General features: G+C 39.2%; 1 protein-coding gene across 3 annotated transcripts in view; it reads left to right on the forward strand.

Annotated features, from left to right (window-relative positions):
* Window positions 1–26,080, forward strand: part of ttc3 (tetratricopeptide repeat domain 3) — a 77,497-nt gene that overhangs the window by 41,534 nt on the left and 9,883 nt on the right. For all 3 annotated transcript variants that reach the window (XM_078409653.1, XM_078409652.1, XM_078409654.1), the window contains exons 21-37: window positions 2,230–2,294; window positions 3,167–3,303; window positions 3,609–3,920; window positions 7,560–7,811; window positions 9,062–9,108; window positions 11,985–12,041; window positions 12,674–12,756; window positions 13,318–13,473; window positions 14,437–15,355; window positions 16,450–16,518; window positions 17,649–17,798; window positions 19,590–19,729; window positions 20,905–20,973; window positions 21,104–21,200; window positions 22,576–22,679; window positions 24,231–24,318; window positions 25,634–25,729. In XM_078409653.1, coding sequence (XP_078265779.1) covers window positions 2,230–2,294; window positions 3,167–3,303; window positions 3,609–3,920; window positions 7,560–7,811; window positions 9,062–9,108; window positions 11,985–12,041; window positions 12,674–12,756; window positions 13,318–13,473; window positions 14,437–15,355; window positions 16,450–16,518; window positions 17,649–17,798; window positions 19,590–19,729; window positions 20,905–20,973; window positions 21,104–21,200; window positions 22,576–22,679; window positions 24,231–24,318; window positions 25,634–25,729 — 2,841 coding nt within the window. The remainder of the gene's footprint in view (window positions 1–2,229; window positions 2,295–3,166; window positions 3,304–3,608; window positions 3,921–7,559; window positions 7,812–9,061; window positions 9,109–11,984; window positions 12,042–12,673; window positions 12,757–13,317; window positions 13,474–14,436; window positions 15,356–16,449; window positions 16,519–17,648; window positions 17,799–19,589; window positions 19,730–20,904; window positions 20,974–21,103; window positions 21,201–22,575; window positions 22,680–24,230; window positions 24,319–25,633; window positions 25,730–26,080) is intronic.

Here is a 26,080-nt window from a genome sequence, read left to right on the forward strand (position 1 = left end):
ATGTTGTAATGGCTGCCCAATAATCCCATTTTGGCAAAATTGGGGAAATTAGCAATTTTGAGGAACATAGAACAAGTGTTGTTTCTTGAGCAGCAACTTTGGTATGTATGAAACTGGCATTATCCCAATGGCCTCAGAAATGGACATAAGTAATGGGCGTGGAAGTGAGGGGGTTCTTTAGCCCAAAGTTCATCTTGCATCCACTGATAAATGATGGATTGTGCAAATTGTTTGTTTTATGCAGTCTTCATGCACATTGAGGGATAGATGACTTTATGAGAGTGTACAAGTAGATACTGGAAATCTGAAATTAAAACTCTGGTGGACTTACTTGGGTCAGGCAGAATTTGTAGAATGAGAGACTTTTAATGTTTCAGGTTGATAATCAATTACAGAATTCTGAACCAGAAAGATGGATGTAGATGGGAGACTTTACAGTTCTCTGCAAGTTATAGATTAAAAACATAAGAATTTTGGAAAGGGAAAGGGATGGGAAGGAGTGCAGTATGGTGTTAATGTACTCAATCACCGATCAGGCTTGGATTTAATGAGCGGGGAATACGAGATCAGACCTCGGATTAAGAGCTCAGGCAACTAAATTAATTTAGTGAAATAGATCTGAAATAAAGAGATCTATAACGTCTGGTTCACCAATGTCCTTTAGGAAAGGAAACCTGCCATCCTAACTCATTCTGACCAATATGTGATTCCAGGCCCATTGTGATATTGGTTGGAAAAGGGGAATTGTTACCGAGTTGTTTCCTTTAAGAACTCTGTCAGCTGGTTGACCATTTTCCAATTTGGAGTATTGTCTATAGAAGCTTCCTGAGTTAGTCCAGAGGAATCATATAAACCAAAATAATTATTGGTTCCTCGTCAGTTTATTCATCACCTAACACTACAGTCAAACAGAGAACCCAGGTATTATGGAGGAAGGAACTACAATTGCTCGTTTAAACTGAAGATGGACACAAAAAGCTGGAGTAACTCAGCAGGACAGGCAGCATCTCTGGAGAGAAGGAATGGGTGACGTTTCGGGTTTGAAGAAGGGTCTCGACCCGAAACGCCACCCATTCCTTCTCTCCAGAGATGCTGCCTGCCCCGCTGGGTTATTCCAGCTTTTTGTGTCTTTCCCAGGTATTATAATACAATACAATACAATACAATATATCTTTATTGTCATTGTACCCAGGGGTACAACGAGATTGGGAATGCGCCTCCCATACGATGCAATAATTTAAGTAATTTAGACAACAGCAACCCAACGAAACGAAACAATTGTAACAGTTTTTGACAGGGTAAAGTGCAAGTTGATCTATGCGTTGTGGCCATCCGGCTCAGCAGGACCGGTTCATAGCAGCTATGGCCCTGGGGATGAAGCTGTTCCTGAGTCTGGCTGAAAGTGAAAGACTGCAAAGGCAAACTGAAAATAGATTAACTGGGGACATTAGCTGTCGTTTTTAGCAATTCTTGTTTTTACAAGTTCCTATTACGGTGACTCTTCACATTGCTGTTAAGGGTACATTTGAGGTCTGCCAGTTCCATGGTGGCACCATTGACAACACTAAGGTAGACCATGTAACTGCTTGAGGTTTCTCCATCATTCGGATAGGTGATCCATGAAAAAATAGCTGAACTTATGAAAGTGCAAAAGGAAATACCATAGATACGGGACATCCAAAATGGATCAATATTGGAAATCCAAAATAGAACAATACTGGATATACTCAGTTCAGGCAGAAACTGCAGAGTGAGAATCAGTTAACGTCTCTCTCTTATTTCCTCTCAATTATTCTGATACTTTAATTCCCATGTCCAAATATCTATTTGTCTTGAACTTGAATACTGAGCACGTGATTGAGCATCCAAACCCCCTTGGACCAGAGAATTCCAAAGATTTACAGTCTTCTCATTGAAGAAATTTCACATTTGATCTTAAATTGCCAACTGTTTATCTAGAGATTATACCTTCTGTTTCTAGATTACCCAGCTCTCGACATTTAATTTGTCAATTTCTTGGAATCTTTTATGTCTCAATTAGGTCAATTACCATTTGAAATGGTATATTAAAAACCTTTGTTATTTTAATATGTAATATTTAAGGATCAAAATATTCCTTTACATTTTTTTGAAGTTTGATTGCATTTTGAAATGGTGGACACCCACAATTTAATTAGAAATAATGAACATCTTTGTCCTTGCTAAATGTTAATTGTGTTGCTTTTTCAGTTTGAGACTAAAATAATGAAAAACAAAGAATCTTTGAAAACAGTTGTTAAACAGAAATGCTCAAGGTAATGTTCTTTTTTTCATATCAGTTTGCAAAGTAGATTTTTCTCATGGAAATCTCCTTAGTGCTGTTTTAAATATATTTGTAAATAGAATGTTGTAGCCTATTTACAAATCCCCAGGCTGGGGATTACCTTCCCTTATTTATTTTCACCAGAGGGTTGAAAAATGCCCAATGTAAATGTTTAAGCATAAATGTTCAACACTCACTGCCATTAAAGTATTTGATGGTAAAGAGTTCACTGTCACCTGGCAGCTTTTGAAATAAAGTGCAGATATTTTTAAACCTGAGCTTGGTGTATTTCTCAAGTTGACAGAGTTTACCTGATAGCATGTTGAAAGGTTTCACATTGGGCAATGAAAATCTGTAAAAAGCTGCAAATGCTGGAAATCTGAAATAAAACCAGGAAATGCTGGGCAGGCTCTGCAGTTTAAGCAGCATCTGAGAAAAAGGAAGTGGTAAATGTTCCTATTTTGCAGATTGTGCAGGTTAAATGTGATTGCATGACTTTGAATATTGGTTGACTCCCATCTATTTATAAACTGGTGACATTGCCCTTTTTTTACTTTAGCTTGTATAAATATCCGCAAAAATTGGAAATGACATAATTTTCACAGTATTAACACTTTCAAAGTTAAATATCTTACACTCGTTCACTTATTTCCCCCTTAATAGAAATGGGTTTGAACATATTAAGTATTTTGTCTGCAGGACTTTCCCTTAATCAGGTTACCACTTGTTCTCATTCAATATTGATTTTCTTGATTTGTTTCCTCATTTGAACTCCCGTCATCAAATAGCCATTGCTTGCTGTTTTCTGACTTCAGTGCTTGTGTCTGTCACTATTACTCAATCTGATTTGTTTTATATTTGTAGTGCTGTGAAGTTAAAGATTAAAGAAGATCGTAAACAAACAAGAAAATTAAGAAAAGCATCAAGATACAATGCCGAAATACAAAGTAAAGAAAGTGTTGAAAAGAATATTAAAACTGAAGTAACGAATTCTAAAACTGGTAAGAAGTCAATATCCAATTCAAAATTGCTTCACCTAATGATCTAGGACTTGTTACATGTCTTAATAAATGGCCTTGCAAAGGTAGAATTGTTGGAGAAACGTTAATGTGTTGAATTCAGGTTAATTACGATCGGTTACAATATTATTTTGACGGAGAAGTTAAGTGAAAAGTATATTGTTGTTTAGGAATTCTTTGATTTTTGTGTAGTGTAGTCCAGTATAGTGTATTTATTTCCAACAGGATGTAAAATATATCAAATGCATGTTGCTTCATTTTGTTCCTTGGTCTCCTTTTATAAACAGGTCATTCCTGGAATCCTTTTGGTGATCGAATGTTGCAGTTGATAATTAAAAACAAAGAAAAGTTAAAAGCTGGAGGGTGGAATGTTTCAAATCTACTTCAAGAATTGCAATCTTTGCATGTTCTAAGCAAAGAGGACTGTGATATGCTATCCACGGATGCCTCCAAACCATGTAAAGTTATGGATCAACTACTTGACCTCATTGTGCAGAAGAATAACAGAGTAAAGACAAGGGTGTTCCTCTACACGCTTACAAAATGCCAAGAAGTTGACAACAAACTGTTAGATTGGATCAACTGGCTAAACGATTCGGGTAATAATAATAATAATAACTTTATTTATATAGCACATTTCATGCAATTGAGTGCAGCCCAAAGTGCTTTCCACAAAAACAAACACATGTCCAAACAAAAATACAATTAAAACAGTAAAGACGTAGGCTGTTAATAGCATACAAAGCACAGATTTATATAAAAATATAAAATGTAAAATTGAGAGTGTAAGAAGACAAACAAAGTAAAATCAGTTAAAAGCTTGATTAAAAAGATATCTTTTTAACTGCCGTTTAAAAATGTCAACTGAGTGGGCATCTTTCATAGTCCTGGGTAGAGTATTCCACAGCTTGGGGGCGTAGTTGACAAAGGCTGCTTTACCAATTATTTTATTGCTGCGGCGTTGAGTGGCTAACAGGCCAGCATCAGCAGACCTGAGCGCTCGAGTACGGGCTTACGGAAGGAGGGACTCTGTAAGATATGCAGCTCCTAAGCTATTTAGGGTTTTGTAGGAAAGAAGGAGGACTTTGTAGTCTATCCTTAATCGCACAGGGAACCAATGGAGGGAGTATAATACTGGGGTGATATGTTCCCTTGGTATTTGTTAAAAACCAGGCTGTGGCATTTTGAATGAGCTGTAACTTGTTGTTGGTTTTTGAAGGCAGACCGGTAAATAAGGCATTGCAGTAATCAAGTCTGCTTGATATGAAAGCATGTATGAGTTTTTTACAGTCATGTTGAGCATTAAGCTTACAAAAATGAATATGTATGTACACAGCCTGTTATATTGTATACGATGAAATTGAAATCTCTCCAGGAAGTTAATTTCAGCAATGATGAAATGGGGAAATCAGGAAAACTGCAGTATTGAATGTTAAAACATGGAATCCAGAGCACATTGGTAAATTGGATCCAAAACTAACTCGGCAACAGAAGACAGGGGGTAATGGTAGAGAGTTGTTTTTTGTTTATTGGATACCTGTAACTAGTGATGTTTGATTGGATCGGCGCTGAGAGCTATGCTGTTTGCAATATGTGAATGATTTGAATATGGATATAGGAGGGATGATCAATACATTTGCAGATGGAACGAAGACGGGTGCATATGTTGATAGTGTGCAGAATAATCTTGGGCTACCTGGTGATGACATTGTGGGGGTGAAATGGGCTGAGAAATGGTATATGGAGTTTAATCTTGCTAGATGTAATGCATTTGAGAGTCCTAAGTAGACCAGGACATAAACCATGAACAGTAGGACCCTGGGAGGTATTGTGGGCCCTTGGTGTACAAGTACAAATATCCTCGAAGATGACAGTGTAGGGTAACTGATGTAGTTAAGAAGATGTAGTTTTCGCTCGGTGTTGTGCCGAGTGACAATAAAGTGTTGTTATGTTATGTTATGTTAGATGTGGGATACCAGCCTTGATTAGCTGGGACATTGAGCGCAAGAGCAAGAATATTATACTCAAATTTTATAAAACGTTGGACAAACCTCAGCTTGAGTTTTGGTCAACACACCTGTACCTGTACTTGCTAGAGTTTAAAAGGATTAGGGGTGGACCTCTTTGAAACTTTCCGAATAGTGCAAGGCTTGATTAGAGTGGATGTGGAAAGGATGTTTCTACTAGAAGGACCAGAGGTCATGACCTCAGAATTAAAGGATGTTCCTTTAGGAAGGAGATAAGGAAGAATTTCTTTTGTCAGAGGGAGGTGAATCTATGGAATTCTTGGCCACAGAAGGCTGTGGGAGCCAAGCCAATGGATATTTTTAAGGCAGAGATAGGGGTTATGGGGCGAAGCCAGGAGAATGGGGTTAGGAGAGAGACAGATCAGCCATGATAGAATGGTGGCGTAGACTTGATGGGCTGAATGGCCTAATTCTGATCCTATCACTTATGGCCATAGGAAGGATGTGACATCGTTGGAGAGAGCACCAAGGAGATTCTCCAGGATGTTATACAAACTTGAGTTATTCAATCAGGAGAAGAGACTGGAGAAGCTCAGTCAGTGTTACCAGGAGTGGAGGAAGTTAAGAAGGGACATTATGGAGGTTTATAAAATATAGGATAGGGTAGACTGCAACAAACATTTCCCCATATCAGAGTTAGTTAAAACTAGAAGACATAGGTTTAAGGTAAGGGGAAAGAGATTTAGAATGGATCTGGGGAGAACTGTATTTACTCGGAGAGTGATAACTACCTGAATACACTGTCAGAGTGGTGGTAGCAGAGTCGAATATCATTTCAGAAGAATGTAGATAAACACATGGATTGGTTTGCTTAAAAATCTATGGCCAAGTGTTTGATGGTGGGATTAATAAGGATGGGTGCCCACTGAGTGGCATGAATGCGATGGGCTGAATGGCCCTCACGCTACACAAGTAGTACGAAGATGTTTCTAATGGCACCATCCATTGAGAGAAAAATAATTCCCTCATCTATGTTCATATTCATGCCGTCGTGACCCTCTAGTCAGCATATAAATGGTTATATTTAGTTGGAAGTGTATTGCAATTACATTTCACAACGCTTCGGTAATTTACCATTTCTTCTTCAGAAATGATTAGAAGTAGCAATCACAGATAACAAGCATGATTATTGTGGAGGGTAATTAGCATGTTTCATTTTAATGTGATGATTGTGCTTGTTAACACTAAAATGACACATTTCCAAAACAGAAAAATTGAAAAAATATATAATTGATCGCTTCTTCCCAGGATGCTCCAGGAAGCCATATTTGCTTTAGCTGACTGCAGTTTTTGGAGGTTTGCTCAAAGTCATAATGATTGTTAAAGCAGTCACTTTAAACCTACCATTAAGCTAGAAAGAATGCAGAGAAAATTTACAAGAATGTTACCAGAACTCGAGGGCCTAAGTTATAAGGAGAGGTTGAACAGGTTAGGACTTTATTCTTTGTAGCGTAGGAGCCTAAGGGGAGATCTTACAGAGGTGTATAAGATCGTGAGAGAAATAGATTGGGTGAATGCACAGAGTCTCTGACCCAGAGTAAGGGAATTTGAAATCAGGGGACATAGGTTTAAGGCGAGAGGAGAAAAATTAAATAGAAACCCGAGGAGCAACTTTCGACACAGCAGCTGCCAGATGAGGTAGTTGAGACGGGTACTCGGTAACAACATTTAAAAAACATTTGAACAGGTCCATGGATTGGAAATGTTTAGAGGGATATGGGCCAAATGCAGACAGGTGGGACTGACGTAGATGGTATCTTTGCCAGCATGGAAAAGTTGTGCCGAACGGAAGGTTTCCATGCAATGTGACTACATGACTCTGCCTCTGGATAAGGTCTTTTCCGCAAGATAGGGGTGTCAAAAACCAGAGGGCATAGGTTTAAGGTGGGAGGAGGTAAATGAAAAAAGGGACCCGAGGTTCAAGTTTATCCACACAGGGTGTGGATGACATGGAATGAGCTGGCAGGGGAGCTGGTAGTGGCGGGTACAATTATAGTGTTTAAAAGGCACTTAAACAGCTACATGAATATGAAACAATTGGAGGGATGTGGGCCAAGTAAGCGGGGCTAGCTTGATTAAGCAACTTGGTCAACTTGAACGAGTTGGGACGAAGGTCCTGTTTCTGTGCTGTGTAGCTCAATGACTCCAGTAGATAATTTGTACGAGATGATCATTCTTAAGCTTTATTCCACGGTCATTTTCCTTTTGCAGGCCGTGATGCAGCAGGGTTGTTCCTGCTTCGTTATTCCAAATTCATAGAGCAACTGGACTTGGACTCTTTACTAAACCTACTCAAAGCATCTGAAATTGATCTAGCAATGTATGATAGCACAAAAGAAATTGTCGAACAATTGAAACAGGAATCGCCCACAAAAGCCCGCAGCTTTATCTGGATGTTGGAGGAGAAAAGAGAGCAATTCCCTTCCCTGCATAATCCTTTGGATGAATACTTTAATGCAATGGGTATGTATTTGATTAATGTGTGTGTGTGTGTACTTACAACATTATCAAAGACATTAATTACATGACCAGACAAATTCTTAAAGAAATTTATTGAATTTTAAATGAGAAATTCGATAATATTGTGGAAAGAGCAAAGAGGGAAAGGTGGCTTTGAATTAGGGTATTGTTCACAATAAATACAGATGAAAAAAGAAGTCTCAACTATAAAGAATGAGATCGCAATCCCCCTTGTATCAGCTTTTTTTCTGAAGCGATTCCCAGTCTACTTGACCCAGGACCTCATTCAAAATGTTGTCTATAGTCTGTAATGCTTTCTCTTTATTCTTAAATGTAGCTTTTCACTAATTTGAGCGCCTCCTTCATCCTATTTTTGTTACCTGAATTTAAAATAATATTGCAGACTTTTTACTTGCTCTTAATTTATGGCTGTATCTGAGATGCAGTCTGAAAAGTCTACATTTATCCAATCTTCTCCCCTCTCTCATTCCGCTCCTTGTTACTCCAGTGGATAGCCCTGTAAAACCTCCCTGGAGATCAGAACTCAGCTTTGTGGTCCATGAGTTGACAACCAAAGTACAAAACCCTTTAGACTTCATTTCTATTTTGCATGTTTTCGTCTCAGCCAAGTTCATGAACATTTTATGTGCCTTCTCAGTTGTCACTCTGCATTGATTGGATATGTTGAATAATGAGTCTCAGGAGGTCATTTTGATGGCAATAATATAAGAGAGGCAGTAGCAAATGAAATCTTGCTTTATTTACTTCCCAATCTTATTTCCATTCATTGTTGGTGTGTTACAGTTTGCTGCTTTGTCAATGGATCGGAAAGCTTTTTCATTTGGTGTACATCTACTCCATGCGAAACATAGCTTCGCTGAACCTTTTATTTCTGCTGTATTTCCTTTTATTATTATTTGAATCGTTAATATTATTATTTCCTTTTTGTGGTGTCCCTTTAAAACCAAAAAATCACCATATGCTACCTGAAATATCAAAAGAGTCTTCAAGTGCATACATGTAACATGGATGGGAATAAAAATTACTTTGTTCTTACTATTTTTGGAACAAACAAAGGGAAAGTACCTTGTGAATGCAATGTTACTTTGTAGCTATTTTAACTACAATTATATAACATAGCTGTAAATGTCATATTGACATGGCAAATTTAATTTTATTCCATATCGTGTTACTATTTTGTTTGATTTTTTTGTCTGGAAAATATATTTTGAAGACTGTTCCTTTTTATTTAGATGCTCCTTGTACCGTACTGAAGAAACAAGAAAACGAAGAAATATCTGTAAGTTTGCCCTATAAACTTTCTATTTGGGATTTGTCAATATAAAATCTGAAGTTGAGATATGAAAGTTACCTGTCAGATTACCATTTTGTTACCGCAATATCTCGCTCATTATCAAGTATATTGGTCTGTTCCTCTTGGAAAGACATGTAAAATTGTATTCAGATTATTGGTAACTTCAGCTAGTTTTTGGAAAAGATACAGTAACTGGTAACTAAATGGACAGATTTAGGCAACCAAGTAATGAGAGAGGCTTAAGTAAGCAGATATATTAACTGTAAATACTATATTAATAAATGATCTGAGATTTCCTATCAGTGGATAAGAAATCTCAGATTATTTATTAAAAATAACTGTGATTATCTTCAAGATATTCCAAGGTACATATAGAGTTCATTGGTCTTTTGTATTCTGGGGAAACCTGGCAGCCAATTTCCAGAATCATTTTCAACCAACAGAAATAATGACCAGATAAACCTTTTAGGATGGGTTGAGGGGCACTTAATGATCAAGGGATACAAGATAAGAAATGGACACAGGTATAGGACATTCAGCCCATTGCACCTATTGTATTTTATCAACAAATATATGGTGAACAGGGCAGCACTCATTCAGAACTGTATTTAAATATAATCCTAGTCTAGGTTTTCAGTCTTTGAGCCACAAATGTTTTAAATGCATCTGCATCATTGGCACAGAGTTTTAGAAAAGTGTAAATGTGATGCACAATCAATATGTTCAGTGTAGAATTTTCAGTGTAAAATTCTTAGGATGATCTTGGAAGGTGACAATCAAATCAGGAAGCAAAGAGTAGGAATTAACGGGTCCTTTTCAGAATGGCAAGCAGTGACTAGTGGGGTGCTGCAAGGCTCAGTGCTGGGACCCCAATTATTTACAATATATATTAACGATTCAGACAAAGGAATTAAGTGTAACATCTCTAAGTTTGAGGATGATCCAAAGCTGGGGAGCAGTGTGAGCTGTGAGGAGGATGCTGTGAGGGTGCAGGGTGACTTGAATAGGTTGGGTGATTGGGCAGATGCAGTATAAAGTGGATAAATGTGAGGTTATCCACTTTGGTGACAAGAACTAGAAGGCAGATTATTATCTGAATGGTGTCAGATTCGGAAAAGGGGAGGTGCAACAAGACTTGGGTGTCCTTGTACATCAGTCATTGAACGTAAGCATGCAGGTGCAGCAGGCAGTGAAGAAAGCAAATGGCCTGTTGACCTTCATAGTGAGAGGATTTGAGTATAAGAGCAAGAAGGTCCTACTGCAGTTGTACGGGGCCTGGTGAGACCACACCTGGAGTATTGTGTGCAGTTTTGTTCTTCTGAATTGAGGAAGGACATTTGTGCTATTGAGGGAGTGCAGCATAGGTTCACCAGGTTAATTCCCGGGATGGCGGCACTGACATGATGAAAGAATAGATCGACTGGGCTTATATGCACTGGAATTTGGATGAGAGGGGATCATATAGAAATATGTAAAATTTAGTTTAGTTTAGTTTTTTTTAGTTTAGAGATACAGTGAAGAAACAGGCCATTCGGCCCACCGAGTCTGCACCGACCAGCGATCCCCGCACATTAACACTATCCTACACACAATAGTGACAATTTACATATACACCAAGCCAATTAACCTACGTACCTGTATATCTTTGGAGTGTGGGAGGAAACCGAATATCTTGGAGAAACTCCACGTGGTCACGGGGAGAACGTACTAACTACGTATAGACAGCACCGACGATCCCGCAGTCGGGATCGAACCCGGGTCTCTGGTGTTGCAAGCACTGTAAGGCAGCAACTCTACTGCTGTGCCACCATGACCGATTCTTAAGGGATTGGACAGGCTAGGTGCAGGAAAAATGTTCCCGATGTTGGGGGAGTCCAGAACCAGGGGTCACAGTGTAAGAATAATGGGTAGGCCATTTAGGACTGAGATGAGAAAAACGATTTTCACCCAGAGAGTTGTGACTCTGGAATTCTCTGCCACAAAGGCAATGGAGGCCAATTTACTGGATGTTTTCAAGAGAAAGTCAGATATAGTTCTTTGGGCTGAGGGAATCAAGGGATATGGGGAAAAAGCAAGAACGGGGTACTGAGTTTGGATGATCAGCCATGATCATATTAAATACTGGCTCGAAGGGCAGAATGGCCTCCTCCTGCACCTATTTTCTATGTTTCTAAATGAAGATACTTTGTGCATTGCTTTGTGTGGAATGGGCTGTTGAGTGAATTATTGTGAACAAATTATAGTAATTTGGAAACAATATTGGGAAAAATGTAAACCTTGGTGGAATTAACATAGGACATGAGATTGGACCATTTTTTCCCTAATTTATATTGTCCTTTGTACAGTATGATGACACTTTATAATTGTGTGATTAGGCTGTATTACCACCGTTCTTTCACATTGAGCCAAGAGAGCCTGAACACTCATTTCTGCAATGCAGTGCAGGTCAGAATCAATATGACAAATGCAGCATCCCTCCACAATGAGCAGACCAAGCAAATGCAAACATCTCCAGATTCTACTTTTAGCTGAGATTGTTAAGAAATGATAGAACTGCAGAAATGCAACAAAAATTCCAATGAGCAAATTGTATTTATTTGTAGTTATCGCTGGGTTACATCATGCAAAGACACATTGTGTCATTAAGAGAGACACAAAGTTGTATTAATACTTGGGTATAACAAACAAAACTCTCAACATTTGAGGATTTTGGTACATTAAACTATTATTCAAAATATGTTTCACACTTTTTGGACTCCCATTCATTAAAAGATGACACCCAATAAGTGCTTTGTGAGATGACCATTTTTAATTCCACTGCTCTTTACTGCAAATTGTTGAATGATCTGGTTTTTCTGCAGAATTCTGGCCTAAAAAGTAAAATTCGAAACAGAAAAAAGAAGTTAAAAGATTCCAAGGTTAGTACATTTTGATCATTGATCACCATTTGATGTTCACTTTGCTCTCCTTTGGTAACCATGTGCAAATGTCGAATATCCTCTGTTTTCCTTTTGAAGAATTTTCCCTGCAAATTATTGGGCTATCTCACAATTGTTCTCAATTATGGAGTTCAGCCCTGTCTTCTGTTAGTTCGTTTTGAAGTCAAGTCAAGACTGGAGTATACATCTGGCTTTACTTCCTCAAATTGTGAGGAATTGTGCCTCTTCTACAGATTTGCTTTGGAAAGCATTTTATCGGGATGCAGCACAGTTTGGTTTGGGAACAGCTCCATCCAAGACCGCAAGAAATTGCAGCCAATTGTGGACGCAGTCCAGACCATCACACAAACCAACCTCCCTTCCATTGACTCCATTTATACCTCACGCTGCCTCTGCAAAGCCAGCAGTATAATCAAGGACGAGTCGCACACTGGCCACTCTCTCTTGACTATTACGACAAACGGTTCTAAGGGCCAAATAACCTTGTTCTAATTCTCATTAGAATTGAAAAACAAAGTTGTAATGCTGTACTTGCTGAGACTTTTGTACCTGTGATCTTTGACCTTGTATTTTTGAATTTATGGATGTACTAAACCTTTTTTAATTCACAGCCTATGATCCTTCTATCTGGGATGTTTGGAAGTGGGACTCATGAAGAGGATGATGATGAAGTAAACTCAGATGATAGCAACCTGTAAGTATCTCCAGATTCCCTTTCGATGCATTTAAATGGCACCTTAGGGGAAAAGCATAAGCTGATTTAAAAAGCACATTGGTTATCAGTAGATGTTTGGTAAAGATTGCTCGTGTTGGTTGATTCATGGCGCATAAAATGCTGTCCTCATGACAGAGCAAGTTATGGAGTTCTCTCTGTCCCGCCGTGGTGAGTGGAGAGCCACCTGTGCTCCATGGTCAACTTTGCGTTCTTGGCTGGAGTGTAATTTGATTCCATTGTTTTTATTTAAATAAATTTGTTTCTATTTCTTTAAATTGTACTGAATCTCAGTAGCTGATTTTTGTGTCTCGCTATGTTGTATGATGCATTTTGTTTAAGAACAAATTTCTTTGTCTTTTTATTCCTGTGACTCAAGGTTGGTAGGGGGGAAATAATTGAATTTTGTATTTCTAGTGAACATAATGTGGGATTTTATCAGATTTTATAGAAACTGCTGAGAATTAAGCTGTGCATGAATATTTCACTCCTTGTGTCCACTGTAGCTGTGTCTTATTCTTTGCTGGTGATTATTCCCAATAGGGTGCATATGAACTTTGCAGATGATTTTACAGTACCAAGCCATCTGTATCAGCAAATTGACGAATTTGAAGATATGTACAATGATATTTCAATTGGTAGTCATTACCAGCGACTTCTCGACAATAACCCAGACCCAACTCGTGAAAGTTTATATGAGTAAGTACCATTTCATTTAACCACACCTCAGTTGGAGGGAGCATTTTCTTTTAATGCAATACTCCTTTGGCATTTCAAAGTAAACTAATCTTCCGTTTTAGCTCATTTGAGACTTATCATTCGAGCTTTGTGAACTGGAGATCTGCTTAGTCTGGGGGAAAGAACAAACATTTATTTTGGAACTGAAGCAGGCCATTTGAACTCTTAAAAAGAAAAACAGCCTGCTCAGTCTAAAGACGGGTTCCGACCGGAAACATCTCCTATCCACGTTCTCCAGAGATGTTGGTTGACCCGTGTGTTACTCCAGCGTTTAGCCTTTTTTTTTGTAAACCAGCATCACCATTTCTTTGTATCTCCTGTCCTGAAACATCGCTTATCAATCTCTTCCGTACATGCTGCCCGACCTGCTGAATTACTCCAGCACTGTTTTTGTAAACCAGAATCTGCAATTCCTGGTCTACATTCAAGTTCTGTGCTGTCATGGTTGATCAAGACCTCAAATTAATACATTTGCCTCTGATCCACTTCCCTTTTTAATCCCAATTTCTACAAAATGTGTTCTCTCAGTCTTAAAGATGAAATCTTGTTGGATGCCAATTGGGAATGCATAATATGAGATGAAGTACATTTACATTGTATTAGTGGGATAGAGAAGACAGAAAATGCTGGAAATCAAAATCAAAAAGTAAAAACTGGAAGTGTGCCTTAAATTAGTTGATAGTAAAAGAGAGAAAAAAATCTTGATGCACCTTCGGAATAAATGGGACCTTGGAGTTTAGAAATAGTTTCTGACAGAACACAACCTGAACTTGAAATAATCTATATTTTACCCATTGTCATTTTGTTCAGATCCAGTATTTTCACTTTATGGCACAATTGCAGTATTGATGTGCGTTAGATCATAAACCAAATTAATGCATCAGGCAATGTGTTATAACGTCACACCACTCTCATTTCTCCTAGTTACTTTACCCAAATTCTGAATGAACATGGTCCACTGGAAGTTGATGACTCATTGTTGGTAGGCGAGTTTGAAAACTTCCCACCAGAGGCTCAGGATGTGGTGCGAATGGCAGGTGGTTTGAAATCATTTCTTATGGGCTCGTTGCGATTTGTGATGAACAAAGATGTGATTGGACTCATGAAGCACGCAGTACAATTGGAGAATTTGACTGGAAATGATAAAGCAGCAACCAGAAGCACAAAAACATCACGGACCAACTCAGATAAAATTTCTATTGAAAGCTTGCGACCACTGACTCATCTCAATCCTGCTGCTAAAGAATTTAAGCCATTACCTTATGGTCATTCATCTATATTGACATCAAATATAAATACATTAAATGAATCACAAACTCATCAGTATTTACATTATAATAGTGAACTGGAAGGTAATATTTCATCAGATGATGGATATATGCATAATCCAATAATTTATCAATCAGCCATAGCATCAGAACATAATTTGAAGACTAGAGATCCAATGACCGAACATTACTTAAGTTCTTCTGAATGCTCACTAGTTTTCGATCCATTGTTCTGTGACGATCCATCATCCAATACTGTGACTGACATATCACAAGTAATCCCAGTTTTTTCCGTACACCAATCAAACCTACCTGTTACTAATTCAAATAATCAGCTTCATTCTCTTAATCCTGATGGAGGGAGTGATCCTGCCCTGAATGAAATAGAAAATATGATGCTTCTGCCTAGTAGTACAAATGCAGCAGCCATAGGCACACTTGAGATACCTCATGGCAGTTTTGTGACAGAAAGTTCGAAAGGAGCATCCAACAAGCTGGGCAGTGTGAAATACAATTATAATAATAAAAAGCATGAAAATAAACCATGCTCATTACTGAGGACCATTGCAGTACAGGTAAGGAGGAATACTGTTCTTTTCAACTGGTTAAAGACATTGCACATGATTGATGGGAACAGAAATGTGACCCAAAATAATCATTATTGTACATTGTGTTCTGCGGCAGTTTTCATTAAGGGAGAAGCTTGGAGTAAAACATTCCAGATCTATACCACAGGTTCAGAAGTAGTAAGAATGTTTAAAGTTTATTTTAGTATTGTATTTAAGAACAATAGATATCAATTCAAGAAATACTTGGGAATAATTCTCCAATCGAAAGAGATGTTTCCAACAGCGGATGATTCAGGGATACTAAGTTAATGTGAATGGTAGAAGGGTGATGTGACAAAACAGATTTTTCCACACAGCAAGTATTTGGGATGGAGCATTTGCTTCATGCAAGGTTGGTGAAAATTGTGCCCTTAAAAACAGACGAGAGCAAGTTTTTATTTATTGATTTGTTAAGTACATGTTGAATAAAACTGAATTCAGCAAAGGAGAGATTGAATATGGGAGCGTGATGTTATGTAAGACTCGCTATCTTGATTTTTGGGAAAACAAAAAAAAATCTTGAAGGTGGGTGCGTCAACGGAATACCATCCTATTGGAAAGATTAGGTTTATTCAGGGCTCATCCATCAGTTTTGGACACCCTACTCAAAAATAAATTTCAATTCCGCCAATGTTGTGGGGAGAAGATTAGTTCCAAATACTAACGGTGAAGTAAGTTTTGAGATCTAGGGATTGAATAGAATACCTTGCCAAACAAACAAATAATAAACACAGTTCAGCTTGTCTCATGACGGGGGCTTCTGTGTCTAGTCATTGCCAAAATAACGGGACAAGTCAGGTCAGTAAGAATCAATAGAATAGGACCAGTGATGTATTAAATGAAAAAATGGAGTTGCAATGATTCCATGCTTGACTTTTACAATTCTTTAAATTATGGGAGAGTTGGATGGGATGACGGGTTCCAGCATTTTGGAGCCGTGGGAAAGAGTTTACCCAGTTATAGCCAACATTGCTCAAATAAAAAGTTTTTTAAAAAGAGGGGTTTTTCTTCTCTGATTTGGTGCCCATTGATAAAAATATTTACATTTTGATTAATTGCAGGTTCATCGGGAATCTTTATGTAACACCAAAAGCAATACTGATCCTTTTCAGCCATTTGAAAATCAACAGGTAAATGAGTAAACACGCACATTTGCATTGTGATTTTCCCTTTCAAAGGAGATCTTGTTAATGGTGAATTCCTTTTTGATCAAAGTGTAAAATTTGGATCGCTTAAAAACTAATGGCAGAGATGTCCAAACAAGACGAACGTTTTATGAAGGAGTAGACCAAGTGGACCCGTTGGGCCCAAACCTCTCCTGTATTGGTGCAGCCCCCTCTCCTCCCGCCCTGCTCCTCCCGCCCTGCTCCTCCCGCCCTGCCCCTCCCCCTCGCCCCTCCCCATGCCCCTCCCCCCTCTTCCCCCCCTCTCCTCCCCTCCCTCTCCTCCCCCCCCTCTCCTCCTACCTCCCTAGGAGATCGATTTAAACTTTAAAACGTGAATACTTTAAAAATATAACACAGATTTCAATGAAACTTCCATTAGCATCAAAGGGACCACGGTGAATAATGTGGGCCTAAAATTGTCGTGCTATCGTGTACCGTTTGGTTGTAGCTCTGGAACAAACAAACAAACGAGAGTTTTAGTATATAGATAGATATGAAAGATGGAAACTGAGAGAAACCTCTTGTTCTGCAAAGTAGATTTCTTGTCCATCTTTATTTAATATTCCATGTAAAGAATGGCATGTCCAATATTGTTGCATTTCCCTCGTTTTGCACTTATGAAGGAACCTGAACTCAGGCTTCAGAAGTGAGGCATGAACTCACAGTCTCCAAAAACACAAAGTGCTGGAGTAACTCAGTGGGTCATGCAGCATCAGTGGAGGGAATGGATAGCCAATGTTTCGAGTCAGGACATTTCTTCAGCCTGATCCGCTGAGTAACTCCAGCACTTTGCGTTTTGTTCAAGATTTCAGCATCCGCAGTTTCTTGTGTCTCCACAAACTAACTGAAGTCTGAAGAAAGGTCCCAACCCGAAACGTCGCTTATTCTTGTCCTCCAGAGATGCTGCCTGACCTGCTGAGTTACTCTAACACCTTGTGTTTCACTGAAATGCATGACTGAGCTAATGTAATGTAATCATGGTGTCAACTAACTGAAAAAGGCACTGCTTATAGAGAGTAAAGATCAAACACGATAAGGTTTGATAAACTATATTAACATTTAAATCTAATAATTTGTCTTGGTGTCATCAATAGGGTGATATTTTGCGGATTGAGAAAGAACATAATGTTCTCCAGCAACAGTTACAAGAAGCAGAAGAAAAATATGATCAGCTTGCAAAGCGCAGCAAGAATGAAATTACTACTCTGGAAGAAAGGATGTCTCAATTCACACAAAAAAATGAGGTACACATTTTATATTACAGGTCCACCACTGATTTTCTGGCACCTTTGATTCCAGAGCCTTTCTGTATTATCCATTTTGCTAGACCAACAGAGGTCACGGCCTCCAAGTGGAGTCTAACCTTACCAGAACGGTCCTCCTGGGTCACTGAAGAGCCGAGATACTGGCCCGCAAAGTCAGCCTCGGAAGTCGGCTATGGGAACGCATCTGCCAGCACCGTCTGGGCCGGAGTTCCAGAGCCCCGGCCACAGGGGGCAAATTCAACCCGCCTATCGGCACGGAAGTCCCAATGAGGTTGAGATTGGCTACCGCATTTTCGGTGGAACATCGGTGGGGGGAATTTAAAGTGCGCTCTCGTGATTTTGTCCAGATTAAAGGAGGCAATGGACCATCAGTTGCTGTAACATTGGTGGTGGATCTGCAGAAACTACTCAAGTAAACTTACTTTGATAATTATACCAAGGTCTTTACCTCTGAATTAAAGGGTGCTCTTTTAGAAAGGAGGTGAGGAGGAACTTCTTTAGTCAGAGGGTAGTTAATATGTGGAACTCATTGCCACAAAGGGCTGTGGAGCCCAAGTCAGTGGATATTTTTAAGGCAGAGATAGACAAATTCTTGATTAGAACGGGTGTCAAGGGTTATGGAGATAAAGCAGGAAAATAATATTCAGAGGCAGAGATCAGCCATGATTGAATGGAGTAGACTCGATGGGCCGAATGGCCTAATCCTACTCCTATAACTTGTGAACATTTAATAACATTATTGGTGTCAATTCTCTTGGCAACAAAACAAGATCATTGTATTTGGGGACGGGAATAGGTGGTGTACCAATTACTAGCCTGGTGCGAATCATGCACTAGGACACCAAATTCCTCTGTACATCAGAACTCTCATCTCTCACCATTTAGCTAATATGCATTTTTCTTATTTTTTCCTGCCAAAATCATACTTCTTACACACAGTCTTGGTTGACCCCAGTTCCAATCCATTCGGAAACTTGTTAGACGTAGATGCAGTGTTACGGTGAGAACTATTCAAAAATACCTTGGATCAATAACACAGACTCTGGTCTGCCCAGAGATTGGGTCTAGTGTTGGACCTAGTGGTTAAGATGATGGCTTGGATTTTAAAGTTAGAGGGGAAAGATTTAATAGGAACTTGAGGGGCACCTTTTCACATAGAGGTTGGTAGGTATTCGGAATGAGCTACCCAGAGGAAGTGGTTGAGGCCAGTACAATATCAACATTTAAAAGACACATGAGCAGGTGCATAGACAGGAAAGATTTGGAGGAATATGGTCTGATGGACACCTTGGGCAGCATGGAGGAGTGTGGCCAAAAAACTGCTTCCCATGCTCAATGACTGACCTCTCCAGGCAGGCCTCTCGTCCCATGTCCACCCTGCCTTGCCTAATATTCCCTTATTTTATCATTTAATTACATGGCTTCCATCCTTTGAAGACCTTTCTTTCGATTATCTCATCCCTCATTTCTTTCTCGACATCTTCAAACCTGGAATGCTTCCCAGATTTAATAAAAGAGCAACAGCCTTATTAATACTTTCCAATCTGTTGAGTATTTCCAGCATTATTTGATTTTCTGTCAATTTTTTGACGATTGCTTGAAGATTGCAGTAGCATTAAGTTGGCCATGTAAATGCTGTTAGTCTTACATATATAAAAAGTAAACTGCTCTTGCATCTATCATGTTTGAAATGTTGCCAATCAGTATCAACAAAGCACTTAATGATCAGAGCACATTGAAAGTTTTCTAAATTCTAAATTCTCTGTGCAGCTTCTAAAATCTGAGCTCAACTCAGTACGTCAAGTCTTGGAGAGTGAAATTAAGAAGAGTCAACATGAAAAGCGAGAAAAAAATGAAACCTTAAAAAAACTCAAATCAGAAGTTAGATCTCTTGCTGAGCTGAATGAAATGTAAGTAAAATTAGGATCATGATATACGTGGGTAGAATTACCTTCACTGAGCGAGCATTATAAAATCATCTGATTTATCGGTATGGAGGTTAAAGACTTTAGTGTTGGCCCAGATCGGCTATCCAATGGATCAGTGTTTGCCAGCATAAAGTGCTCGATTAACTCAGCTGGTCAGGCAACATTTCTGTAGATAAAGGATAGGTGCCCTTCCTCAGACTGAAAGTAAGGGGGGACTGGGGAGACCAGGACAAATTAGGGCTGGCAACAGATGACCTCAGCATCTCAGGGTGCTTCCCTGGTAGGCAAATTGTTGGCTAGGTAAGGTGTGATCTCAAGAGGGATACATTGTTGGAAACGACGAGGAAGGGGGGCGGGGAGTGTTACTCTTAGCTTGCAACCCAGCAGTATGAATGTTGAATTCTCTCATTTTAAGTAACTTCTCCTATGCTTCCCCCTTCCTCCACCCTAGCCAGTTAACCAGTTCCACAGTTCACCAAATTGTATCCCTCGTGAGATCACACCATCAGAAGTCAACAATTTGCCTACCAGGGCACCATCCTGCCAGAGGTCATCGGTGTCGGCCCTGATTTGTCCTGGTCTTCCTTTAGCAAGTCCTCCTCAGCGTCACAATGGAAACCTTTTAATTATTGCCCCCTTGCCACTGTGAAGTGTTGGATAATCAATGAAGTAGAGGTTGCGGTATGTAGTAGTGATGTACATAATGTATAAATGCAGCAAATAGTGGGGGAACAACCTGGAGCAAGATTTCAACTTGCTGAAATATTGAAAACCTGAAGATGGCAAAAAGTGCAAAGACTCAGTGTCAGAAAGGAAACTTTTCAATTATTGCCTCAATGCTCCCGATTTACACGTGATTATTCATGAAGGTTGTGTACATTGTATGAAAAGTCCAATTTATGTTGAAAGGAAGTATGGTAGGAACAGTAATGGTGTGCTTATGTGTGCAACTGATGCTGAAGAAACATCACACATGTTGAGGTGAATTCTGCATGAAAGTACCCAGATCAATTTCCTGATAAGCATGATATCATCTGAAAAAGAACACCAGCCAGATCTAACCTACGTTACATTGCATTTATGTACAATTTATGCAAGAGAAATGGGTGCTACTGGATCAAATTTCTGAGCTGTACTGACATTTTTTTTAATTTAAGGTACACTCAAAATATACAGGAGAAAGAACAGCTTTATGAAAAATGCTTCAAAGAATTTGAGGAAACAAGGTTAAATCTTTTGGACATAACATACTACTTAATGTGCTTTTATTATGCAGCTTTTTAAAAAGAAATAAATTCATAGAAAATTATGATAAATGTTATTATGCCTAAAATATTGTTTTTGCTGAATTCTTAGTGATCAGTCATCAAGAGAAAAGAAAAAGGTAGAAGAAGCTATTAAGAAGAGTGTTGATGTATACAACGCAACTAGTAAAAGAGCCATTGAAGCAGAGGTGAAGATTTGAATTTTATTTTCATTTGAATTTGAATTTTCCTCTTTTTTTAATTAGTTTTCTTTTATGAAGCTAGTGTTTTGAAACAGAAACACAGTCTTGTGTACATACTGGTATTGCACTCTTAATGTGCATGAAAACCAAATAACAGGCTGCAGATAGTGATAATCTGAGATAAAAACAGAAACTGCTGGAAATATCTGAAAACCAGGCAGCACTCGCAAAAAAAGATACAAAGTTAACATTTCATCATTAAATACCTCAAATAGCAGAGGAAGAAATCTATAGAATAACGGCAATATCTGTGAAACCAGGGTTGTAATTGGGCTATAGATATCAATAGACAATAGGTGCAGGAGTAGGCCATTCAGCCCTTCGAGCCAGCACCGCCATTCAATGCGATCATGGCTGATCACTCTCAATCAGTACCCCGTTCCTGCCTTCTCCCCATACCCCCTCACTCCGCTATCCTTAAGAGCTCTATCCAGCTCTCTCTTGAAAGCATCCAACGAACTGGCCTCCACTGCCTTCTGAGGCAGAATTCCACACCTTCACCACTCTCTAACTGAAAAAGTTCTTCCTCATCTCCGTTCTAAATGGCCTACCCCTTATTCTTAAACTGTGGCCCCTTGTTCTGGACTCCCCCAACATTGGGAACATGTTTCCTGCCTCTAATGTGTCCAATCCCCTAATTATCTTATATGTTTCAATAAAATCCCCCCTCATCCTTCTAAATTCCAGTGTATACAAGCCCAATCGCTCCAGCCTTTGGAGCATTATCCTATGGTTAATGGGTGCAGTTAAAGGGTGATAATACGATCGAAGAATTATGACATTGCAAAAATTGAGCTGTGAGACATGCCCAGCACATCAGTTTGTTCCAGTGGAGAGCAAAAATCAAAGTCAGTTTCACAGATGGATGACTTTATGAAAGAGATGTGGTATTCTTCATGCTTGCATTGGACCTTGTCATAGCAAAACAGGGTGCCATTAAACAGGTCAGAGTGGGATTGAGATGGAGATTTAACATGGTGGACAACAGGAAATTCGAGGTCACCCTTACAAACTAAACATAAACTAATAATAATAATTTATATTTTAATCACTATTTAAATATCGAATTCAATAAATTACATATCTGTTGATGTATTAATAATTAATAATTTAGAGCACAACTTCACACGGACAAGATTATTGAAGAATAATGGAATATTGTTTGAGAAACCTGCAAATAATGTGTTTACACTTAAGGGTTAGAGATGTTAGTTTTCTGAAAAATTGATTCTTTTTTTCGAAGCAACTAAAATTGTCTTGGTTGGTGGAGTTGTACTTGGTTTCAAATTTTTCTGTACGTTAACTTGTCCTCTTTGCCCAGGTGGCTGTGCTGGAAGAGCAGCAGAAAACACAGTTGTTTTCCCATTACAGAGCAGCTGACAATACAAAATGTAATTTGGAGAAGCTGAAAGTATTGAATATCAGGTGAGTCCGGAAAAAAACAAATAAATAAAATCTACGAAAAGGCGAAAATCCTGGCAGAAAGGAAAGATGACAAAAATTGTCAAAAAATGTAGGACATTTTCTGATTCATTAAAATAAAAGGCAGATGTTGGGAATCTATATCGGTATTAACCACAGAAGAGGAGAATGGATAGTGGACAGCCTGAGGAAACTAATGCTAAATCAAACTGAAATAACGAATGAAATAAATAATGTCACGAGTCCACTCGAAAGATAATTTCCAAATTAGGATTATGAGATGAAAGTGAGAGGGAGCAATGCTTGTCCAAAGTATTATTATTCCCATAGTTCGTTTAGATTGAAAATTCTGTGCAAGTCACTGCAGTGTTTTATGGAAAATAAGAATGAGAAACCAGTGAACTATCATAATAAATGTTGTCCAGAAATTATTAGTGTGTAATTAAGAATTGAGTGAACAAACATCTGTAGCTTGTTTTGATCTTGTGGTAAAATGAAGTCGGTCTAATGAGCACAACAGAATTTTTGAAGAAGTGATTAAAATGATGGATGGTTATTGTATGAAATTTCTCATAAATTGTGGAATTGAAGGCAAGTTTTATGACCTGGCTAGGAAATTAGCCGAGCAGCAATGGACAGTAAGAGTACTCGTATCGGCAGGAGGAGTACAACTAATGGCATGCTGTATTCATTAACTAAGATGGTAGGACAGAAATATCAGTTATCTAAATTTGCCTCAAAGGAACTAACCTGCATATTAAATCAACAAGCCAAACTCGGTAAATGGGTTCAGGAAAAATAAATGGGGTCATCCACTTTTCAAATGTCAAAGAACAGGGCTCGTTCTAAATGGTGAAAATCTAATAACAATATAGGCTCAAACATGTTTAGTTCATGTATCAGGATTATTAAATGTCATGGTCAGAACCAGAAAATGATCAGTGAGGCAAATGGAATGTAGGTCATAAGTGAAAGGTGCAGAATTAGGCCATTCGGCCTATCAAGTCTACTCCACCATTCAATCATGGCTGATCCCCTTCTAACTGCATTCTCCTGTCTTCGCCCCATAACGCCTGACAGCCATATTAGTCAAGAATCTATCTCTGCCATAAAAATATCCATTGACTTGGCCTCCACAGCCTTCTGTGGCAAAGAATTCCAATGTAGTTCTGTTGAAAATAACTGGAATACAAGGGATACTCCATAATAATCTGCGATATTCAGAATAGGATGGATTTACCAGAATGATGCCTGGAATCCAAGAATTAAATGACATAAACCAAGGTCTGTGGATTAGAACATTTAAATGATTTAATTGGAATTTTCCAGTTTTGATGGAAACATATGATTGCTAGAAACTAATTCCACGGACTCTGAAGTGTGAAAATTGGCAGCAAGCCCTTCTGGATTAAGCATTAAAGGAATGAACAAATTTGGCATCCTCTTCCAAAGATTGCAATTTATGCTATCATTTATTGATATGTGCTGGAATAAAGTGGTAATGCAATTCCACGAGTAGCTTTATTTAATTTGAGTGTTCTTTTTTTTATGCAGTGCATCAGCTATTCCACAACTACACATGTCAATTACTGCCTGGGAATATTTTTTGTTCGAAATTCAACATATAATCCATCAAACTGAGGTGACACAACTGTTGGTATTATTTATAGACTAAGACTCCTTGTCGTCTTTCTACCAAAATACAAAACAGCCGATAAGTAAAACTGTAAGACGTTGTATAATTGAAAATAAAATAAATTGAATAATTCTCTTTTTATTTGTACATAAAACTGCTTATCCTGTCTATTATCCTTGTACATTGGCGTCCACAATGATGTTCCGTTCTTGTTGAATAGAGCAAGTTCCATCTCTTAGTGTAAGAAAATTTCTTCAGGAAACGGGGCTTCCCCTCTTCCATTATAGATGAGGCTCTCACTAGGGCCTCTTCTACATCCCACAGCTCCACTCTTGCTCCCCCTCCCCCCATTCGTAACAAGGACAGAATCCCCCTCGTTCTCACCTTCCACCCCACCAGCCAGCGTATCCAACAAATCATCCTCCAACATTTCCGTCACCTACACTACTGGCCACATCATCCCCTCCCCTTTCTGCGTTCCGCAGAGACCGTTCCCTCCGTAACTCCCTGGTCCACTCGTCCCTTCCTACCCAAACCACCCCATCCCCGGGCACTTTCCCCTGCAACCGCAGGAGATGCAACACCTGTCCCTTTACCTCCTCCCTCAACTCCATCCAAGGACCCAAACAGTCTTTCCAGGTGAGACAGAGGTCCACCTGCACCTCCTCCAACCTCATCTATTGTATCCGCTGTTCTGGATGTCAACTTCTTTACATTGGCGAAACCAAACGCAGGCTCGGTGATCGTTTCGCTCAACACCTTCGCTCAGTCCGCCTTAACCAACCTGATCTCCCGGTGGCTGAGCACTTCAACTCCCCCTCCCACTCCCAGTCTGACCTTTCTGTCATGGGCCTTCTCCAGTGCCATGGTGAGGCCCACTGGAAATTGGAGGAAATTGGAATAAGCATATTTCGCTTGGGCAGCTTGCAGCCCAGCGGTATGAACATTGACTTCTCCAACTTTAGATAGTTCCTCTGTCCCTCTCTTCCCCTCCCCCTTCCCAGTTCTCCCTCTATCTTCCTGTCTCCACCTATATCCTTCCTTTGTCCCGCCCCCCCTGACATCAGTCTGAAGAAGGGTCTCGACCCAAAACGTCACCCATTCCTTCTCTCCTGAGATGCTGCCTGACCTGTTGAGTTACTCCAGCATTTTGTGAAATAAGTTCCATCTCTTACTCGATATGCCGCAGTGACCCAAATCCTGAAGACATTTTCTGAATTGAAAGCTGTTTTCTCTCCAACATCGATGCCAGGTTCATTCCTGTTTGAAGAACGTTGACCAAGAATGTTGATCCTGAATACATTGTGTTATTCTCTTGCAGATATGTTTTAAAGATCAGATTACTCGGGTGAAAGCTGGAATGCACCTAAGCAGCCTGGCACCAGTGACTGTACCGAGCCTCCCAATGCCACCACCTGTATGTATTCAGTGAAATCTTTTTCTAAGAATATTTCAGATTTTTGAAATGATGTAGATGCATTCTGTCAAAAACATAACATCTAGCATCGTGCCTCAATTATAGTACCGGAATCCCACATTAGACAGCATTGAGTATGTATGAATCTTAAAAAGTGGGGCCTTGGAAGAATGCTTTGTTTAGTTCAGAGATATAGCGTGGCAATAGGCCCTTCGGCACACCTAGTCCACACCGACCAGCGATGCCCGCACATTAACTCTATCCCACACACGCTCGGGACAGTTTACAATTATATCAAGCCAATTAACCGACAACTTTGTACTACTTTGGAGTGTGGGAGGAAGCCAGAGA

The sequence above is a fragment of the Rhinoraja longicauda genome, chromosome 12 (genome assembly GCF_053455715.1).
Source record: "Rhinoraja longicauda isolate Sanriku21f chromosome 12, sRhiLon1.1, whole genome shotgun sequence".
Lineage (NCBI taxonomy): Eukaryota > Metazoa > Chordata > Chondrichthyes > Rajiformes > Arhynchobatidae > Rhinoraja > Rhinoraja longicauda.